Source organism: Diadema antillarum, unplaced genomic scaffold (genome assembly GCF_040938485.1).
Source record: "Diadema antillarum isolate AM-2024a unplaced genomic scaffold, OU_Dant_1.0 scf00000197, whole genome shotgun sequence".
Lineage (NCBI taxonomy): Eukaryota > Metazoa > Echinodermata > Echinoidea > Diadematoida > Diadematidae > Diadema > Diadema antillarum.
Genome location: NW_027271086.1, coordinates 150,929 through 170,034, shown reverse-complemented (window position 1 = coordinate 170,034; position 19,106 = coordinate 150,929). Strand labels below are relative to the sequence as shown.

At 39.8% G+C, this 19,106-nt stretch overlaps 1 protein-coding gene across 1 annotated transcript in view; it reads left to right on the top strand.

Annotated features, from left to right (window-relative positions):
* The window catches only part of LOC139723708 (HEAT repeat-containing protein 1-like), a 62,017-nt gene extending 43,279 nt beyond the window's left edge, over positions 1–18,738 (top strand). Inside the window, exons 28-45 of the mRNA XM_071634930.1 lie at positions 446–574; positions 1,180–1,425; positions 5,202–5,325; positions 5,877–6,064; positions 6,642–6,694; positions 7,276–7,399; positions 8,081–8,224; positions 8,790–9,005; positions 9,871–9,998; positions 10,718–10,817; positions 11,288–11,443; positions 13,452–13,586; positions 14,155–14,259; positions 15,317–15,482; positions 16,221–16,381; positions 17,164–17,322; positions 18,146–18,254; positions 18,650–18,738. Of these exons, the coding sequence (XP_071491031.1) occupies positions 446–574; positions 1,180–1,425; positions 5,202–5,325; positions 5,877–6,064; positions 6,642–6,694; positions 7,276–7,399; positions 8,081–8,224; positions 8,790–9,005; positions 9,871–9,998; positions 10,718–10,817; positions 11,288–11,443; positions 13,452–13,586; positions 14,155–14,259; positions 15,317–15,482; positions 16,221–16,381; positions 17,164–17,322; positions 18,146–18,254; positions 18,650–18,738 (2,532 nt within the window). The remainder of the gene's footprint in view (positions 1–445; positions 575–1,179; positions 1,426–5,201; positions 5,326–5,876; positions 6,065–6,641; positions 6,695–7,275; positions 7,400–8,080; positions 8,225–8,789; positions 9,006–9,870; positions 9,999–10,717; positions 10,818–11,287; positions 11,444–13,451; positions 13,587–14,154; positions 14,260–15,316; positions 15,483–16,220; positions 16,382–17,163; positions 17,323–18,145; positions 18,255–18,649) is intronic.
* The last annotated feature ends 368 nt before the right edge of the window (positions 18,739–19,106 follow it).

The following is a 19,106-nucleotide window of genomic DNA, read 5'->3' as shown; positions in this document are numbered from 1 at the left end:
GTTTGATATTCAACTGCAACAGGAGTGTTAAGTCATAATGATGTGTTTAAAACACATATGCTACAACTTTGAAAGCTTTTTTTTTTTTTTTTTTTTGAAGATTTGTATGTTGGTCACACATCAAATGATTAGTCGTGAGTATTTTCAAGTGCAAATTATGGAAGGAGATGCCTCTGTGCCCTCATCATGAGGGTTACCTGTCTGTTTCTGAGAGAGACCTAGAGCTGTTGTTGTGAAGCTCTCTAAGGAGAGAAGAAGAGGGCAGCGTATCCTGAAACTTGTCAGTCACTGACAACTGTTATAAGCTACTGAAATCCTTGCATCTGATTGGCTCAGCGCATATTTGCCAGTGAGAATCACAGGCACAAGACTTGATAAAATGGCCTCAAGGAGATGACCAATTTCAGTGCCTTGCTAATGTGCATGTGTTTTCATTGATCAACAGGAACATGTGTTACATAACATCATGGCCATCTTCACCTTCATGGGGGCGAGTCTGCTGCGCCTGGACGACAGCCACAGCTTCCAGGTCATTCACAAGACCGTCCAGACAGTCATCCCGGCCCTGGTCAAGGTGAGTGGACCCAGTGGAACCCTGATGAGCATTGGTTCCAAAATAACCCACCAAGTAAATGGGAAAGTATGACCATGTTGGTCTTAAAATCTTTCCTTGATAATGTCAAGTTCAAAGTTCATTCTTCGTCACATCTTTAGTGATCGTACTATATTTTTCCTGTAGTAGTTAATCATTGAAGTCAAAATCTGGCAAATGATGCTGTGATGGTGTAATTGTATCTTCTTGTGTTGAGCAACTATGTGGTAGTAACGTAATAGAGGGTTATGTGAATATTTAAAAACCAAATCCTCTACACATATACTTTGAAGCTTAAGGTGTGCATATACACATCAGTGTGATTTTACTGTAAGCTTCTCATTTTGGTACATTACAATGTTTCTTTAATTACTCATCTGCCTTTCAAATACTGGTTCCTCACCATACCATGGTGTATTGTCTTTTGTACTTAGATTCAGATGAGATGACTGCTGAAAAATGGATTTCCCTAGAATTCAGAAAAAAGGTGTCTAATCTTTACTTCCAGTGCAGTTTGCAAGCCAACTTTTGTCCCACAATGCATTTCCTGAAGTGCAAACCTGTATCATTTCTCCTTCTCCTTGCAGGCCAGTAAGGACCAGTCACTCCCATCATCCTTGGCTGACAACCTGGAGGATGTGGTTACCATGGTGATGCAGACCTTTGTGGACGCCTTCCCCCACATCCCTGAGCACCGGCGGCTGCCCCTCTTCACCCATATGGTGGAGTCAGTGGGCGGGCCGGAGTACCTCTGGAGGGTGGTGCTGCTTCTCATCACTGGTTACGTGACCAAGGGCGGGGCTGCCATGCTGCCTGAGGAAACGGAGACCAAGGTAGGAAAATGAGGTTCAGTTGGTCCATGAGCACTATCCCTTGGTGTTTTTTAGCATCAGAGACTCAAGAACTTGTGCAAAACAGTCAGTAGATGGAAGGCATCTTTTTAACCCATCCCCGTCAGCTCCCACAAAAAACGTGGTTTTTATTATTTATGACCAAAAGAGGGCGTCCTAGGACCTCAGGCTTGGCCAGGAGCTGTAGAATAATTTTAGCCAATCACAGAGATCCTTACTGGGACTGAGAAAAATAATTTATGCAAAGAAACATATTTTAGAATGTCTCTTATTGGCCAAAACACCTGCCAGGGGTTCGAGCCTGCTGAGAAACTAATCAATATTCATGTTTACAGCGCGCATGTATCTTTGTTGCCCCAGCAACTGCAGTGATTTCTTACGCGCGGTATCGTGATATCGATCTCCTCATAGAGTGCTTGACGATATCTCCTTGTGTGTGTACGTGTACTGCTATGCTGGGGCACGCGGGGGTGTGTGTGTTGAATTCCATTTACGTTAGTGAGTGTGGGTAACTTCTCTAGGTTTCCCGTCCATTTCTCTCTCTCTTTTCTCTCTTTTTCTTTCGTATCATTCTATATCTTTCATTCTCAGAGTACAATCGTACTTCTGAGAGTGTTTTGTTCATTTTTTCTAAGTGATTATCTCGTTTGCAACAATTTAGAGGTGAGTTTTTGTCCTAGTGTTTGTTGAGTTTTTTGATTGAACACGATGTAGCTTATCCACGTATGTGAGAAAACATCGTAGTTTGTGTGGCACCCACTCGTTTGTTTTCCGTGTACGGTAAGCATTTTTGCCGTAGTGTCTTCATCGTTCGTCTTCCAAGCATCGTGTTTTCACCCTAGTTTTTCTCATCGTAGTTTTTTACCTCGATTTTTTTTTTGGGTGCAAGATGTTCTGTGTATTTTTTTCTACGGTAATATGCCATCGTTGATGATCTTCGTGTATTCATTACTAGTTTTTCACCTCCGTTTCATTTTTGTGTACAACTAATGTCTAACGTGGCGTAGTTACAACTATGTTTAGAGGGACCCCGTTTAGAGCTAGTTAGCTAGGTCTGCGATGTCTGTATCGTTTGCTGATATGTCTTGTGAGCTGAGAGTGACTATGATGGGAGTGATATTCATGGTTTTGCTGTGGTTGAGGTGATGGCAAGATGTAATTTATTTTGTGTAACCATGTATGACATTGATGATGCCGAGTAAAACTACGACACGAGTAGCCTAGCCTAGGCCAATGACGAGAGTGACACTGAAGAAACGGGGGCTGATGCTCGCTCGTGCACGGGAGTGGTCTAGAGACCTGCATTACAGTTGTGTAGTTATATTTTTTTCCCTTTTTCTTATTCACTCGGGTATTGTGCTACCAAAATTCGTGTCTCTGAAGAAACTCAACCAAAAGCTTGACAACAAGTTTGCATCAGGTCTATTCTGTAGTACTAGCACTAGGTTCTAGATCTAAATCATAATGGCGATGCTAATTTAGTTTTCATTTAGAACTCGATGAAATCCATTTTCTTTGCTCATTTTTCAACTGATAAATTATTTAGAACTGTACTTAAATTCTGATGTACTGTATTCACCATTGTAATAAAAAAGAGCCTGCTGATCAGGTGTTTCATTGTATCCTTTTCATTTCCTCCCTATCCTTTTGGTTTCCTTCCTGTCACTTTCTTCTTTGACCCTGGATGGAAAAAAAAATCCCATCTTGCCATGTAAAGACAGAATACATAACCATCATGAAATATCATGACATTGAAATAATACTAAGAAATATTTAAGTGACCAAAATACTTGTTTGTGAAAATAAATAACAAATGAAAGGTGATTTCTTTATGGAGCAGTTCTTTCAAATGTCAAACAGCTTCGATAATGAAGCAAGTGAAATCTGAAAACTATCCTGGCAACAAGTTGAAATTGATAGGGAATTCTGACAAAAACTGTCACACCATTTGATGTTTGAATTTGTCTTTTTATTGGATGAGGTTATACAACTAAGTGCCGCCGATAAAATAACAATCCTCTCAATTTGAACAAGAGCAGTAGGGTGGTACACTAGTACGACTCAGTAAACAGCTGATTATTTATGCATCGTATCCATGGGCAACTGCGGGGTAACTGCAAGAAGGCGCAGGAAATTAGACTTGAGTCAAGAACGACTATTTATTATTATTTTTTTATTCAAACTATTTTTTTTCTTGGACTGAAAAAAACCCCCAAAATATTTCATATTACGCTTCTAAAATATAAAATGAATATATGAAGTCTTTTTATCGTGATTTTATGAAGAATTAGAATTATTGAAAAAAAATATAGATACTAGACGGGCTGAAGAAGGAAGTCTAATTTCACCCCAAGAATTTGCAACACACCGCATCTCGGGTGCATTCCTAGCGTTCTTGCCGCACTCTCACGATCACCTAGCTAGGCCATGTGCACAAGCCAGTCACATGTTCACAGTACACACGTTGTTAGCCAGTTCACCGATCTCATTCCTGATCTCGTGCGTGTAGAAAATTCTCTCAAAACTAAGCCAGACATGATTTTGGAACATACATTACAATGTCAAGACCTTTTCAGTGGACTTTGAATTCGCTATTTGTCTGTTTTAGCTCTTGAATGTACGACTTCGAACGTCCGATTTGTTTTCTACTACACCACGTGGAGTTCGTATTTTTTCAGCCCCATGCTTCTCCACACACGTCACACTAGCACTGTGTACCTGTACACACACAAGCCATCGCGATCGAAGTTTGAGCGATAGCGATAACATGTGCGGAGCAGACATGCGGATTTCAGCACAGGGTAAATGAGTAGTTGAACGTATCACGATTGTAAAACAAATCTTTTTCTATGTCTCTGCAAATTTGAATTAGGCTATCTCAGCATAGATAGATTATGATACATTACAAAATAGATTAGCCATAGCAAGAACTTGCTTACATGAGAGTTATTAGATAACGTTGCAAAATAAAAACCCCGTCATTGAATGGAATGTTCCAGAGCTATCTCGGGGGGGGGGGGGGGGGGGGGGGGGGGCTCGAGGACATTATGGACACGTCGATTCGCAAGTGGGTAAGATGTGATTACAGATGGCTTGAAATGAAGAGGATTTATCGATGAAATACACAGAAACAATATTTTTTTCATAATTCCTGCACAATTTATTATTTCTTTTCATAAAATTCACATAAACTAGTGCTGTATTGAGTCAACTAAGTGCATATTAGCACGAGTGTACACGCATCATCCCTCCTGCCTAGTGGGAATGACACAGGCAGTTTTTTCGATGACGTATGAATGCTCTTCGCGTGTAGATCGCGCCGTAGGGAAGATCGCGCCCAAGTTCATGGCCAACTTACTAGGCAGGCACGATATTACAGATTACACAGAGGCCCGTACGTGGATGGGTTAAGGACGCAAAAGGAAAGGAGCTGCTGTAGCAGAGAAATATTTGTACACAATATGTGCGGTGTGTCAAATCAATCAGAATTACCATTGTAGCTTTTCAGAAAGTGCACACCCCATTTATTTCTTGAGAGCCATATCAGATTGTGGAGAAGATGAATGATGAATGGAAAATCATTTCTCCTAGCTCTTGCTGGAGAGATGCACTCAGATTCAGTCTTCAGCTATGCATAAATCAAGATCAGTACTCTTTGCACTCTTTTCATACTTATACTTTAAAAAAAAAAAGCTGGCCATGTTTCTTATAAAGGAAACACCTTCATTTTGAATTGTAATGTCTGTTTTCACCTGCAGGGTCCAGGGAGAAATCTGGATTTCTGGCTTGCGCTGTGTCATCATTTTGACCCCAAGACACAGGTCACCAGTTTGGTGAATATCCTGGTGTATTTGGCAACTCTCAAGGAGCAGAAAGCAGAAGGTACAGACAGTGCATCCAGAATGGGAAGATTTCACAAAGCCTATTTTCTTCCACCTGTCGGTTTTGCTTGTAAAAGCAATAGATGGAATCCCCACCTTTAAGACCCATTTGATACCCTGAATGCCTTTGGATAATCATTAGCATGTTTTTATGTTGTGGATGAATATTATTGTTCGTATATGTTTCTCACTAATTTGCACATGCATCTTTTCTCTGCAAGCTCATTATCTTTGATACATTAACTCCCTAACTTGTCTTGATGAGACTGCAGAATTGTTTGTGTGTTTGCGTTCGTCCAAGCATGTCTATGCACTGAACATTTTGAAGGTCCCTTCAGGGTGTGACACATTTTGAGCAATGTTAGATTATTGAGATTTGCAGTCCATTTTCTCATTGTAGTGTGGGTTAAATTCATCAACATACTTTGAGCAAATCTTACAAAGCCAGTGAGGCCGGAAGTAACTTATCTTCTGTGGGTGAAATGTTACATCATTAAGACACACTGACTAAAAAAGATCTCTCCAACTTTTCCATCTTTGATGCAGTCACAGCCCCCAAGACACCGTCAAGGACTACCAGGTCGACAAGGTCAACAGGAGCAGCTCAAAGGTCAGAGGTCACGCCACAGGACCTCATATTTGACGTAAAGCACCACACACCCCGTCAGCTCAGACACTTCCAGTTTACGTCCGTTGGATACCTGTCGCAGCTACTCACTTCGGACACATTCATTGGCCAGGTACAAATCCGCTGGCAGATGTGTTTGCGACAAGTTTGTGTGCTCACACTTAATTTTGTATTCTTTATTTTCATTTTTCTGGCATAATAAAAGAGCAACTTGACTTACCTCTTTCAGATGGCAGGGAGAGTAACATTACCTTCCACATAATGTCCTGTTAGCAGCAAGTCAACGGAATGTGTACTTGTCATAAAAAAGTAAAATTTTGTGAAATTCTCTTTGTATTTTCTTGATATCATTGCCCTACTATAACATCACATCATTGTACAGCATGTAGTCTTTTTATCCAGATATGACTGCTTATGGATTTAACCAAAATGTTACAAACTTGTAACTTTTAGAATTGATTTGTCCTCTTTTCCTTAAACTTCACTATGTATTCTACATTCACTGAATCCACACATTATGTATGATGTGAATTGCTCTTGTTAAGTGCCACATTTAACGCTATGAATAGTAAGTGTGGCCTATTGTAGTTTTTAGAATCACATAAGCAGGAGTGTTTGATATTGGGTTATTGTAAGTTGTATGCACTGCTCTCTAAAAATCATTTTATTTCAACATTTTCCCCAAACAGCTTGTGGATCTGACAGAGCCAGAGTCAGCAGAGATGCAATCCTTGTATCAGAAGTAAGTCTCAACACTTTTTCTAGTTTTCTGTTTTTCATCATGCAAGGTTCAATGTATATGTTTTTAAGCCACTGTTTACCATAGGGAGCAGTGATTAAAAAATATATTTTGGTTATCACATATGATGCATATATTTATAGTTCAGTTGTATTACAAAACACCCTATTGTTACAAACATTTTGCAATAAAGCCGCCAATATAAGGATACATTGTATATCACTCATTTTCTCAATAAACCATAACTGTAGACAGTTTATTCTAGAAATTACTTTGATAAAACTATTGTTCTACTTTTTCTTCATCTAACAATACTTAACACTGATTATACTGATTAACATGTTTACATTGGTTGTTGCTTTCCCTAACTCACATTTTAGAATTACTTTGAAGCACTAAAGCTGTTTGGTTTTTTTTTTTCATATGCAAGTGCTTAAATAGTGACTAAAATGGAATTGTATTTCTCTACATATGATAATCCTGTAGATAGTATGTTCTGTATGCTTGTCAAGTAGCTTGTATTAAAGGGTTGTATTTTTGCCAAACTTTCACCCCCTTTTTCGAAATGGTATTGCAAATTTCAGGTTACTGGAGCAAACACTGTGCTACATCACGTACGTGGCCCAGTGCATCCACGACAACACAGATCCAAACACGGCCAAGTTCTGGAGGGCTCTTCTTCATAAGGCCTATGAAGTGCTTGACAAGGTAAATTTAACAAAAATATACTCAAAATGAGATTTTCTTTCCTACCAGATGAGATATCATGAGCCAGAATATCTGTAGCCCTACAGAGCACCTGATATTATTTTCTACATAAGAATAGTGCTCACTAATGTCATTTGGAAACTAATGAAATATGAATTGAAATAAGTAAATACAAAGTAAAATACAAAGTCACAGACTGATTTCTTTAAAAGAAAATATTCTCCTGTGTCTTGTGTGGTTTTGTTCTGTATACTTTACAGATTTGACTTTATGCCATATGAAGATCACACCAAATTCATGTAGTTTACAGTGTCATGAAGATATACAATAAAACTGCAAAGTGTGTGACAATTTTCTAGAAATTCCAAGTAAAATAATGAGTAGCATGGAAATTCTAGTTATTGTAGTTACACTATTGCATTCGACGAGAGATAATCAAATTCTGTTTCGTGTGGTCAGATCAACTTTACAGACATCCATAGCGCATCTAGTTAACCTCTGAAGAGTAGGTATTTTCATAATCTCTCAGTGTATACTTGTGCCTTGATTGGAGGAGATTTTAAAAAAAAAAAAATCATTGAAGAGATGTATTGGGAGAATTGAAATAATAATCATTATTTATTGATATCTTCCAGCCATACTTCCCACTTAACGCTTTATTTCCTCTCTGTGTCACCCCAGGTCAACTCACTGCTGCCAGCCAGGGTCTTCATCCAGGTGGTGTCTGGTCTCCTAGGCAACCGTCTCCCAACCATCCGCAGGAAGGCCATGGAGCTCCTCAACAACAAACTCGTCCAGCACAAGGAGGGCTTCCAGGACGAGGAGGTTGGTTTTCCGTAATAATAATATTAAGAAAAAAAAAATCATCTCTGGTTCTATCAAAGGTTTATTTCTTTCATCGGCCATATTCTGAATTATATGACTTCTCTGTGTGTGTGTGGTCACTTGATGGTATTTTTAGGGGTTGCATATATGATCTTCTTTGTATGTTTCATATAGTTGAGGGAAATGGAAAAGTTTGGTACAAGAAATTCAGGGAAAACAGAGGTGGAAGTCATATTTACGAACATCATTAGTCAGTTAGGGTAATTTATTTTAAGTATCTGCTTTCATTCATGAAAATCTTCCTTTTTTATGTTTTGTTCTCATATTAATCATAATAATTATTGTGTTGAAATGTAGTAAAGTATGCTGAACTAGATAAAAATGGACTTTGGGCCGTGATAAAGCAGACCCGGAGACACCTGCTGAGCAAAGCAAATTATCGTTATTCTTGTTTCGGATGTATCCACTAAGTTGTCAGCCATCTGGTAGTCACATGTTGGTGAATCAAAGCATACTGTCAATCATAGAATTTCCTAATTTTGTACTCTTTCTCCCAACGAACCAGATTAAGATGCTGCTGGGAATGGTGGACACTTTGGTGTCCATCGTATCATCGCGGGAGAGCACAGACTCTGCAGACGAGCTGGACATCAATCGCCAGACCGCCCTCTTCAGTCTCAAGCTGCTGTGCAAGCTCTTCGGCAGCGACCACCGCAGAGAGTTCACCAGCGTCTTGGAGGTCGCCCTCTCCGTGGTTTCTGAGACCGACAACAAGAGTCAAGTATGTAATACACTTCCTTAAGTTTTTGTTCAGTGAAATCGGCAGTAAAAGTTATTTGTGATAAAAAAATGTGTATTCATCCTTCGTTCTTGATGGAAAATATGTATTCATCTTTCATTCTCCTATGTGTACTAGTTCTTGCCTTCTCTCTTTCTCTCCATATATTTCTTCGGCTGCAGTCATACTGACAGCCCATTGAATTAGGTATGACCCGACTTTAACTTTGTCCAAGAGTGAAACCAAAGATGATTTTCTACTGAGTTTGCTTAATCAACAGTTTGTTTTCATGATCAAGGGGGTAGGATATAATGAAATGTTGTATTCAATTTCAAGCTACATTCTCTTTCTGCACCATTCAGAACAGGCAAAAGTCATACAGTGAGAAATTACAATATGCACTATGGTCTTCCATCACAATCCTGTTTTAATGTATGAAGATGAATTATTGAAAAGTATTACACCATAATACAAGGGCGCACAACCTATAAAATCTTAATATAATGATTTTGACAGTACTATTATAATGTAACATTTGGATACTGTCACATCACCGGCTACTCTGTATGTTTGTTGCTTGCATTTGTTAGTATTACAGTGTTATTTGTCTATGAACATTGTTTTCAAGACAATAGATATAATTACTGTGCTGTGAATTGCTACATGTAAATGGCAGCATTGAAATTGATGTTTTTAGGATTTTTCTTTTTTTTTGAAGATCCATGAAATCCAATGTACACAACATACAGATGTGTACGTACAACAGGCATAGATCGGATTGAAATCCTTATGTTACGTTGTAGTATTTAGGATGTCTTTGTCTACAAATCTTCTGAGTTTCAACATTCTTTTCAATCTTTGACATCAGGTGTTGGCCAGCGGCCTGCTGTGTGTGGCAGAAACTGTCAGTACCCTTGCCGCTCATGCCATTCCCTACCTCAGCCGCTTCATGCCTCTTCTCCTGGAATCACTCTCCAGCAAGACTCAGGTCGTCAGGTAGGACTCAGTTTTTGTAAGGGGGTACGGGGTCACCTAGTCATTTCCATGCCAACTGCCATGATGGAGCTAGAGCAATACAGGCACCAGCACTCTTCTTATAGTGTTTCTGGTGTCAAGTAATTCTGTGCATGCTTCTCAAATGCCTTGGGCCAATGTATTTACAAAGAGACAAGGAACCACAGCTGCTATTACAAGCCGCTATGATTACGCAGAAGGCATCCAGAAAACCTCAACACCTCTTCTTATCTGGATAACGGGATGTGTGAGTCTCTTGCTTTTGGAAATTATTTCTACCCATTGGGATGCATGTTACATGCAAGTATATTGCTCATCGAAATTTTCCTGATTTTGATTTAATGAATGTTGGCAGCCCTGATGAAAAATAACAACTGGAATTTATTTGTAATTTGTCTGTTCACCACCTCAGCAATCCTTCAATTGGCAAGGAGTACTCCAGTTGCTTCACTGTATAGCAGTGATTGCATATTACTGAAACTTGCAGTATTTGCAGATCTCTGTTTAGCCTCCAAGATATATGATGCAGTGCACCATGTTTTAGATGGAGTATTGTGAACACTGTGCACACATACAAATGTACCAAACATAATCTACCAATAAGCACCATTACATATGCCCAAGCGTTAATGAAGCAGTTTGTTCAACGTGTCTGCTAAAGGGAGAACTGATGGGAATTTTTCTCTGCCTTTCCCCGACAGCTCTGACCTCCACCTGCTGAGTACAGTGACAGCGGTCCAGAAGACCCTGGAGACTCTGCCTCACTTCCTCAGTCCTTACCTTGGACAGCTCCTGGAACAGGTGAGCCGGAACTCTCTCAAACTCCCCCACAATAATTAGTTGTATCAGTGTTCTGTAAAAGCTGTTATTTTCATGTACAGATACCCTTGCAGTCACGACTAGACTGAGAGAAAACATACAGGGTAATGTACGCCCTTATTCACAGTGCACTAATCCACTTGGCTCTGCACACCAGTGTATGTACCATGCATATGTATCCGGCCAGGTATATATGTGGAACCTCCATTAGAATTTGATATGTACATGTTGGTAGCCATGTTATGTACAAGTCTTGATTTGATGTTTTCCGTAACTCTGTCTGCTGTGTGTATAACATGAGACTAAATTATATTTCCACACACCAACATGCCCTTACCAACATACCAACCAGTAAACACCATCCTATTTAGACCCGGGCGATGACAGACCTTCTAGATTTTTGAGTCTAGAGACTCTTCATGACAACCATGTGCATTTTCTCTGCTTGCTAGGTGTGTCGGCTGTCAGCTGCCAGACAGGAGGAGGAGAAGGCTCAGCTGACTCTCCGCCTCAAGGCATGTCGCCACCAGCTGGCCACCGCCCTGCCCTCCAGGGTCCTCATCCCAGCTGTGGTGGGGTGCTACAAGACAGTGGTGGACACCAACAAGGTAAGAGCCAGGGACCTTCCCTTAAAAAAAAAAAATAGTAATAATTAAAAAAAATGAATGAATAAATGAATGAATGGAATGAATCAATCATTTGTTCATTCGTTCGTCGTTCATTCATTTGTTCGTTCATTCATTCATTCATTCATCTATCCATCCATCCATCCATCCATCCATCCATCCATCCATCCATCCATCAATCCAAGGAAGATTCTATTACAGTTTGGACTTAATAGTGCTTAAACTTTCCAAAGTGTTACTTGTGTAAAAGTGTTGTTGGCAGAACGCAATGTGGTATCGGAGATTAGACTTGTGACTTTCAAATAGAGGTCCAGGGATCACATCCTGTCATGTGCTCACGTCCTTGAACGAGATGTTTCTGCCCACAAAGCTCCTCTCTACCCAGGTGTATAAAGGGGCACGTGGCAATGTCCAGGTAATGATAATGATTGCAAGGTTGTCAGGAAGAACTGTGCTAAAACTGAAAGGTTGCCCTGGGTAAATTAGGCCGTATTGTAATATAATAAACATAAAGTAATTTGAATTTTTAATCCAGTTGAGTGTCACATCACGGACTTCCCCACTATGAGTGTGCAGCATAGTTTGTATGTCAAATCAAAGTTTGTCTTCCACTGTCTCTACTGTGTGTACACCACGTAGAAAGGCATATTCTCCCTCCTTCTGTCATTACATGTATGTATTCCTGAAGTTACAACCCCGGACATTTTCCAAAGCAGGGAAGGAAGGTGGCACATGAATAAGACCTCTGAGCTTTTTTTATGCTTCCGCCAACGAAGTGGCCGGAGGCATTATGTTTTCGGGTCGTCCGTCCGTCCTGTTTTGTTTTTGTCGATATCTCAAGAACTGTGAGGTGGTTTCGCATCAAACTTGGTATGAGGGTATATCCTAGGGGGATGATACTTTGTTTGGATTTTAGGGTCGCGGGGTCAAAGGTCAAAGGTCACAGGTTATTTTGTTAAAAAAAGGTTGAAATTTCATGTTTTTCTCCATATCTCGCAAATGGTTCAAGGTATCTTCATGGAACTTAGAATATATGCATGTACTGATGGGCAGTGATTATCTAGGGAAGTTGGGGGTCATGGGTCAGGGGGTCAAAGGTCAAGGTCAACTCCTCAAAATATCACTACTTATATTTATGCAATGCCTGAAGGATTTTTTTTTTCTTGATGTATGCATGTATAACCCAATATATATTCTGTTGGAAGTTTCTTGCCAAAAGGTCAAAGGTCAAAAGGTCAAAGGTCAAGTGAAAGTGCTGAATTGCACTTCTTCCTCCATATCTCAAAAGTAACTCAAGGTATTATCATAAAACTTACATATTTATGCATGTTCTACCGAACAGTGATTCTCTTTGGAACTGTGAGGTCAAAGGTCAAAGGCCAGGTTTAGATAATACTATTTTACCATTTGATTCTGAAATTATACTTTTTCTCAATACCTTGAAAATTACTCAATGCATAAACTTATAAAAGGGTCAAAAGTCAAGTAAAAATCATCAGTTCCCCCAAATACCTGCACTCTGACGTTTTAATTATTCATCCAGTTGAACCTAGTTCTAGGAAAGTGAACATTCAGCACATTTGTGGCAAACCTGTCATTTTAATATTTTGCCAATTGTGTGAAACTGTAATCACACATTGTCAAGACATTGTACTATAGACCCATTTGGAGAACCATGCATTATGGCGGAGGCATACACCAGTCGCTGTAGCGACATTTCTAGTTTTTTTTTTTTTAATTGCTTTTGAGCATTTTCGTATGTGCTTAATAGTAGAGTAAAAGATGCCATCAGAATTAAATTGTCTCATTCTTTACAACTGCAATGTAAAAGGTCATGCACAGATGATGCAAAATATATGACCTATTGTCATGGTAAGAGATTTCTAGTTGAAGCAAGAGAAAAATCAATAGTCTGTTTGTTTGTTTGTTTGTTTTTTGGAAGTCAAAAGGTAATGTTTGTAATTATTCATATTTCTTCTTGTCCCTCTAGGCCAGCATCGGCCCTCTGATGTCCATCCTGGGAGAACATCTCGGTCACCTGTCCAAAGAGGACCTCCTGGCTCATCACCACGCCACAGTCAACCTCTTCCTGACCGCACTGGACTACCGGTCCAACCACCCAGAGGTGAGCTTCATGAGAGATGTGACCCTTTGTTTGCAGAGCTGATCATTTTACATATGAATAGAAAAATCAGACTTTGATGAGGACTCTGCATAAACAGGCTCTCTAAATTCTCCACCAAGTTTGTTCCAATGGAGAATACACAAACATAATTGCTTACCAAGAAAATATGCAAATGCTTTCTTTCCCTCCAAAAATTATGTTATTGAAGAGGTTCACATTGAATTTGTTATAAAAAAGTTTGCTTGTTTTTTGTTGTTATTGTTCTGTGCATTAACTGAATAAGCATCATTGTGTGAAAAGTGTTTATGTCCACTGAGCTTGAGTGTTTTTTGCAGGAGCTCTAAGGATGCCATGTTAAATGTTCTCCCGGCATTTTAGTGGCTGTATCTGTCTTTCAGAGAGTTTTCTGAGATTGCCAAAGCCTCAATCAACTTTTCATGCAGAATTACTTTCTGTCTTTAAGTGAGTATTTTCACCTTTGAGATTCTTGTCAGTAAAAAAAAAAAAAAAAATGACCACTCTCTCTGACATTGAGTCTATCATTGTTGATTTCTTGCTTCCGTCCCAGGATTCCTTGGACGAGGTGGCGGATATCGAGGGTCACGTGATCGCAGCCCTGCTGGACATGGTCCTCAGACTCTCCGAGGCGACGTTCAGACCGATGTACCTCAAAGTAAGGTTTAGTAGTGTGCCTAGAGATGGGAAAGTTTGTGGGATCACAGTCTCTTGTCTCTCTCCATGTAGACTTTACTACAAGAAGAGAAAAGAAGGTGAAGAGCAATCGCATTTGAAAGGAGGAGGAGAAGAATATTCTTATTTTGCATTTGTGCTGTGTGATGAAAATCTTGATAGAATTAGTAACCGTTCTCAAATTAAATGTACAGACCAGTATTCTTCATGAGTAAAGTTTCTTGAAGTGCCAACAGTCTCAAAGTTTGTGGGATGATGCTGTCTCCTCTTTCTCTCCCCACACAGACTAGCCTCGGTAAGAGAAAAGACAAAGATTATTAATCCATCAAAGAAGAAGATAAAGAAAGTGTACATGTGTTTGTGATACCAGTGGCGGATCCAGAGGGGGGTGCAACCGGCGCATGCCCCCCGTTTATTTTTCGTAAAAAACAAAAGAAATAAAAAGAAAAACAATGAAATGAAACCCGGAAATGGCACCAGAAATATCAGTCACGCCCCCCCCCCCCCCCCCCCCCCCCCCCCCCTTTACAGAATTCCTGGATCCGCCCCTGGATACTATGTGAAACTTTTAGTTTTCATAATCATTCCAAGATGAAATATTTGCAGAATAAAAGGTGCTTATTTCTTTGTGAAATTTCCGTGCACTTCATCTCTTTTCTTTTCTTTCTTTGTTTCAATCAGAGTATATGCATATAGTTGCTGGAAGGCATGTACAATTTCATTTCTGAGGTCACAAAATAATGCAAACTTGGTAGCAACTTACCCGCAGAAAGTTCACTTGTTTGTATAAGTAACTGATTCTGTTATTGATGGACAGCAGGAGATTACACTGTGGGTCACATAAGACAGGGATGCAGAAAATCAAAGATCAGACTTCACGGCTTTCCCCAGTTAACCCACTGGAGATGAGTACCAAGAATGCTCGGGCAGGACTGTGTCTGTGGAAAATGCATGTTACAGTAAAAGCACCTTGTTCTCAATGAATTAATCTATTGTGTCATTCGTGCCCCTCACCACACCACTGGTTCTCGTCTCCGCAGCTCTACGAGTGGGCCAGCCGCAGTCACACCCCACACCGCCTGCTGACCTTCTACCGCCTGTCGGACAGCATCGCTGACCGCCTCAAGAGTCTCTTCTCGCTCTTCGCCGGTCATGTGATCTCAAACATGGCTCAATTGTTGGACGCCAACAACGTGGCAAAGGAGGGTAGGTCCAGCCTAGTTACAATGCATGCAAGCACTGCACCCGTTCAGAGTATAGAGAAAGTTTTGTTTTGCTTTGTTTTTTAATTTTAATCATTACAAGGGGATATGCAGTAACTAAGCAACATGTTCATGGAATTTGAATTCTTTCATGTAATCCTTTAGAAATTCACCAAGTTTCTTGATGTATACTGAATGATGTGAACACGTATCATGGACCATGTGTCAAGTATTAATCTGTAGCCCTTTTGTGATTTTACGTATTTGTATGTCATTATTTTGACAACAGAAGGTATCTATTCATCAACTTGACGAAGCATATGAGAGGACATGAATATGAATGTCATTTGAAGAAATTTTATTTTCAGGTATCTCTTTAAAAGCAATGTTTCACTGGTGTTTCCAGAGAATAAATCCATAAAACTAATGGAAATTTGCTTTCACCATTTTCTTCATCCTATTCAAGGCCAAGTTCACACAACTAGGAAAATCTCTTTTGTAATCTTTCTGTGAAGAAGACCTCAGTATTGACTCTTAGATTTGATTTAATTTGCTTTGATTTACAGTGATGATCCATGGCACATCATTAAAAGTTCAGTTATGGGAGAAGTGTGGAGCATCTCAACTAGTTTATTACCTCTTTCAATTTGTTGACGGGATGTTAATTCTGCTATAATACAAATGTTCTGTGAGCTGAAGCATCAAACCCCTCTGTGCATTTGTGAATCCTTACCTCTGTCAGACAAACCATCCTTCGAGGAATCTGAAGCCAGTGCTACCGGGAAGGCATCCCTGTTGCTAGGATACATCCTGGACTGTCTCCACAAGTGTTTCCTCTATGACAAGGGAGACTTTGTGACCAAGGAGAGATCTGAGAGGCTGATGCAGCCCTTGGTAGACCAGGTATTTCTTTTTCATTCATCAAGCCTAGAAGTGACGAACTAGCCATTTCCTAAGAAGAAAAAGCATTATGATTTTTGAAGAAATTAAGCAACAATATTTTGCAGCTTTCTTTCCAGGTTAGGATCAACCTTGATGTCCTTCCATTATGTAAGAAATTACTGTAAAGCAAGATATTTTCGCGGCAGGAAATTTTCGCGAATGGGGGCCAACGGTCTTTTTCTTGGCATGAAATTTTCGCCAATTGCCACCGGCGTTTAATGCATGTGTAGTGTAGATAAAAACTTTAGCATACATTTCGATTTTGTGAATCCTGGCTCTCATGAAATTTGTGGAATGAATGCACACCAATATGTGTGGTTTTACCATCTCTGTGTATTTTACTCACACAAAAATTATAATTGATCAGTGTACTTTGTCTCTTTTGACTAGCAAGTGAATTTTTATTTGTAGATGTATTGTGATGATACATTTATCATAGAATGAGATACAAATTTTGCTCTGTGGGATAAAGATGTGTACTATGAATTAAGTGGACCATTGCCATTGTCATTGGGTTCACCAAAAGGCCATGCTTTTCATTCATACATTGATATATGTACATAATATGTGTATAGGTGTGTTTGTAGTAAATTTTAGCGATATATTTGTGTGTGCATATGAAATTAAATGCTTCACTGCATTGTCTTGTTTGATTTTTTTAATCCATTCTTTCATCCATTTGTTCATCTGTGCTGTCAGTTGTTAACTTCAATCTGCCCATCTGTGTCTACTTTCCCATTTAGATTGATAACACACTAGGAGGTGATGACTCCTACCAGGACCGCATCACTGGGCACCTGACCCCCTGCCTGGTGCACTTCATGGTTGCCGCTAGAGACCCCTCCACCTGGCAGCCACTCAACTACCAGGTCCTACTCAAGACGAGGAGCTCTTCTCCCAAGGTGAGTCTGGAAGAGGAGGAATTTTTTGTGTAGGGTGGTCATTGCCAAGTTATTAACCCTCTATGAGAAACTTATGCAGCTGTTAACTTGCTTTTTGTGCCTTGCTCATGCCAGGAAGTTGTAAGAGTCCTGTTTACTCTCAACAATCTACAGTCAAACTTGCTCAAGTCGACCTCGCATTAGTTGAATAATCGCCCAAGTCAGAGGTCTTTTCAAGTTCACTTCTCTTTATATCCTATTGATATTAATCCCTCATAAGCTGAATTTTCTCCAAGTCGAAGCAATTTCTTCAGTCCAAATAGATTCGACTTAGGGGACGTTGACTGTACTAATCTTCCCCTCTTCAAAGGACTTTCTTACATTTTATTTTTCCTTTTCAGCTGAAAAAAAGGATGGAAATATAGGTTCAGTAAAATTAAGTTTTTTGCATGTTTTTCATACAGCCTTATCTGATACAATTGCCTGGAGATCCGGTGATACTACAGATCAAAAAAGGCATTTCCAGTTTGTTGTTTATTTATCATTATTATTGTTTTGTTTTGTTTTTCATTTTTTGTTTGTTTTTGTGTGTGTTTTTTTTTTTTTTTTGGGGGGGGGGAGGTTGACAGGTTAAATTGTGAATATACTAGTAAACCAACTTGTTGCAGATTTGTGTGTACGTACACTGTACATTGTAAATCTGTATGCAGAGGGAAAGATCGAAGGAGGCTCAGTGAAATGTTACCTAAAAAATTGAAGTGGCATATCCATGAGCAGAAAAGTTGCTAGTGCCGAATGCATCACAAAAGGATCGATTCTTTCTCTGTGTCCTCTCTGTGCACAGGTGCGCTATGCAGCCCTGACAGTCCTCCAGTCCCTCCACCGGCAGCTGGGAGAGGACTACCTCTCGTTGCTTCCGGAAACCATCCCGTTCCTTGCTGAACTCATGGAAGGTAAACTGAGAGATATACCTCTTTAGTTTTATTGGGGTATGAAACCCAAGTCATCATCGTCATCATCATTGATATCATTGTTGTCATCCATACTATCATCAATGTTATATTCCAAATGTTTTGTGATAGCCACCTGTTCACCAATGGTTTTTACTGTTTCCTTTGTGTGCATTATCTGTGACCAAGTACAGTGTATGATTGCAAGAGTTATTTTCTGAAGTGAAATAGCGTTCATTTAAAAATTAATGGGAGATGTGACAAACTTTGTGGTATGAAATATTGGTTGAAGACTCCCTAGGAAGAAGGGGATTCCTGCTCATCAAAATCCTAGCCTCTCCATAAGCCCCTCATTCCTTAATGAAGGTCATGTGTTTCTGTATTTTCTCGCTCTTCAGATGAATCGGAGGAGGTGGAGCGTCACTGCCAGGACGTTGTGGCAGAGCTGGAAAAGACGCTGGGAGAGCCGCTTCAGAAGTACTTCTAAGATGGAGGATGATTCTCCCCATTGGTACCAGTCAACCAATCAACTCACTGCATCCTCTTTGCATACATCTTTTTCTTTCTTTCTTTCTTTTTGACTAGTTGCCCTGTATTTATTTATTTATTTCATTCATTTCTGTTTTAGAAAGCATCAAAATATCAAATTTGGAGAACCAGGGCAATGTTTATGCAAGATGTGTTTGCTCTAGAAACCTGAAAAGCAGTTCAAAAGGCTTTCTTAAAAAAATAATTCAGCTAAAAGGATGCTTTGTGTGGTGATGCTAGAACTGGAAGGGTGATGGCTGATCAGGAGATTTAGGGAGTTGTGTTGTGTTGAAGTGTCTTATCGTCGCTGGGGCGACAAGACCTCGT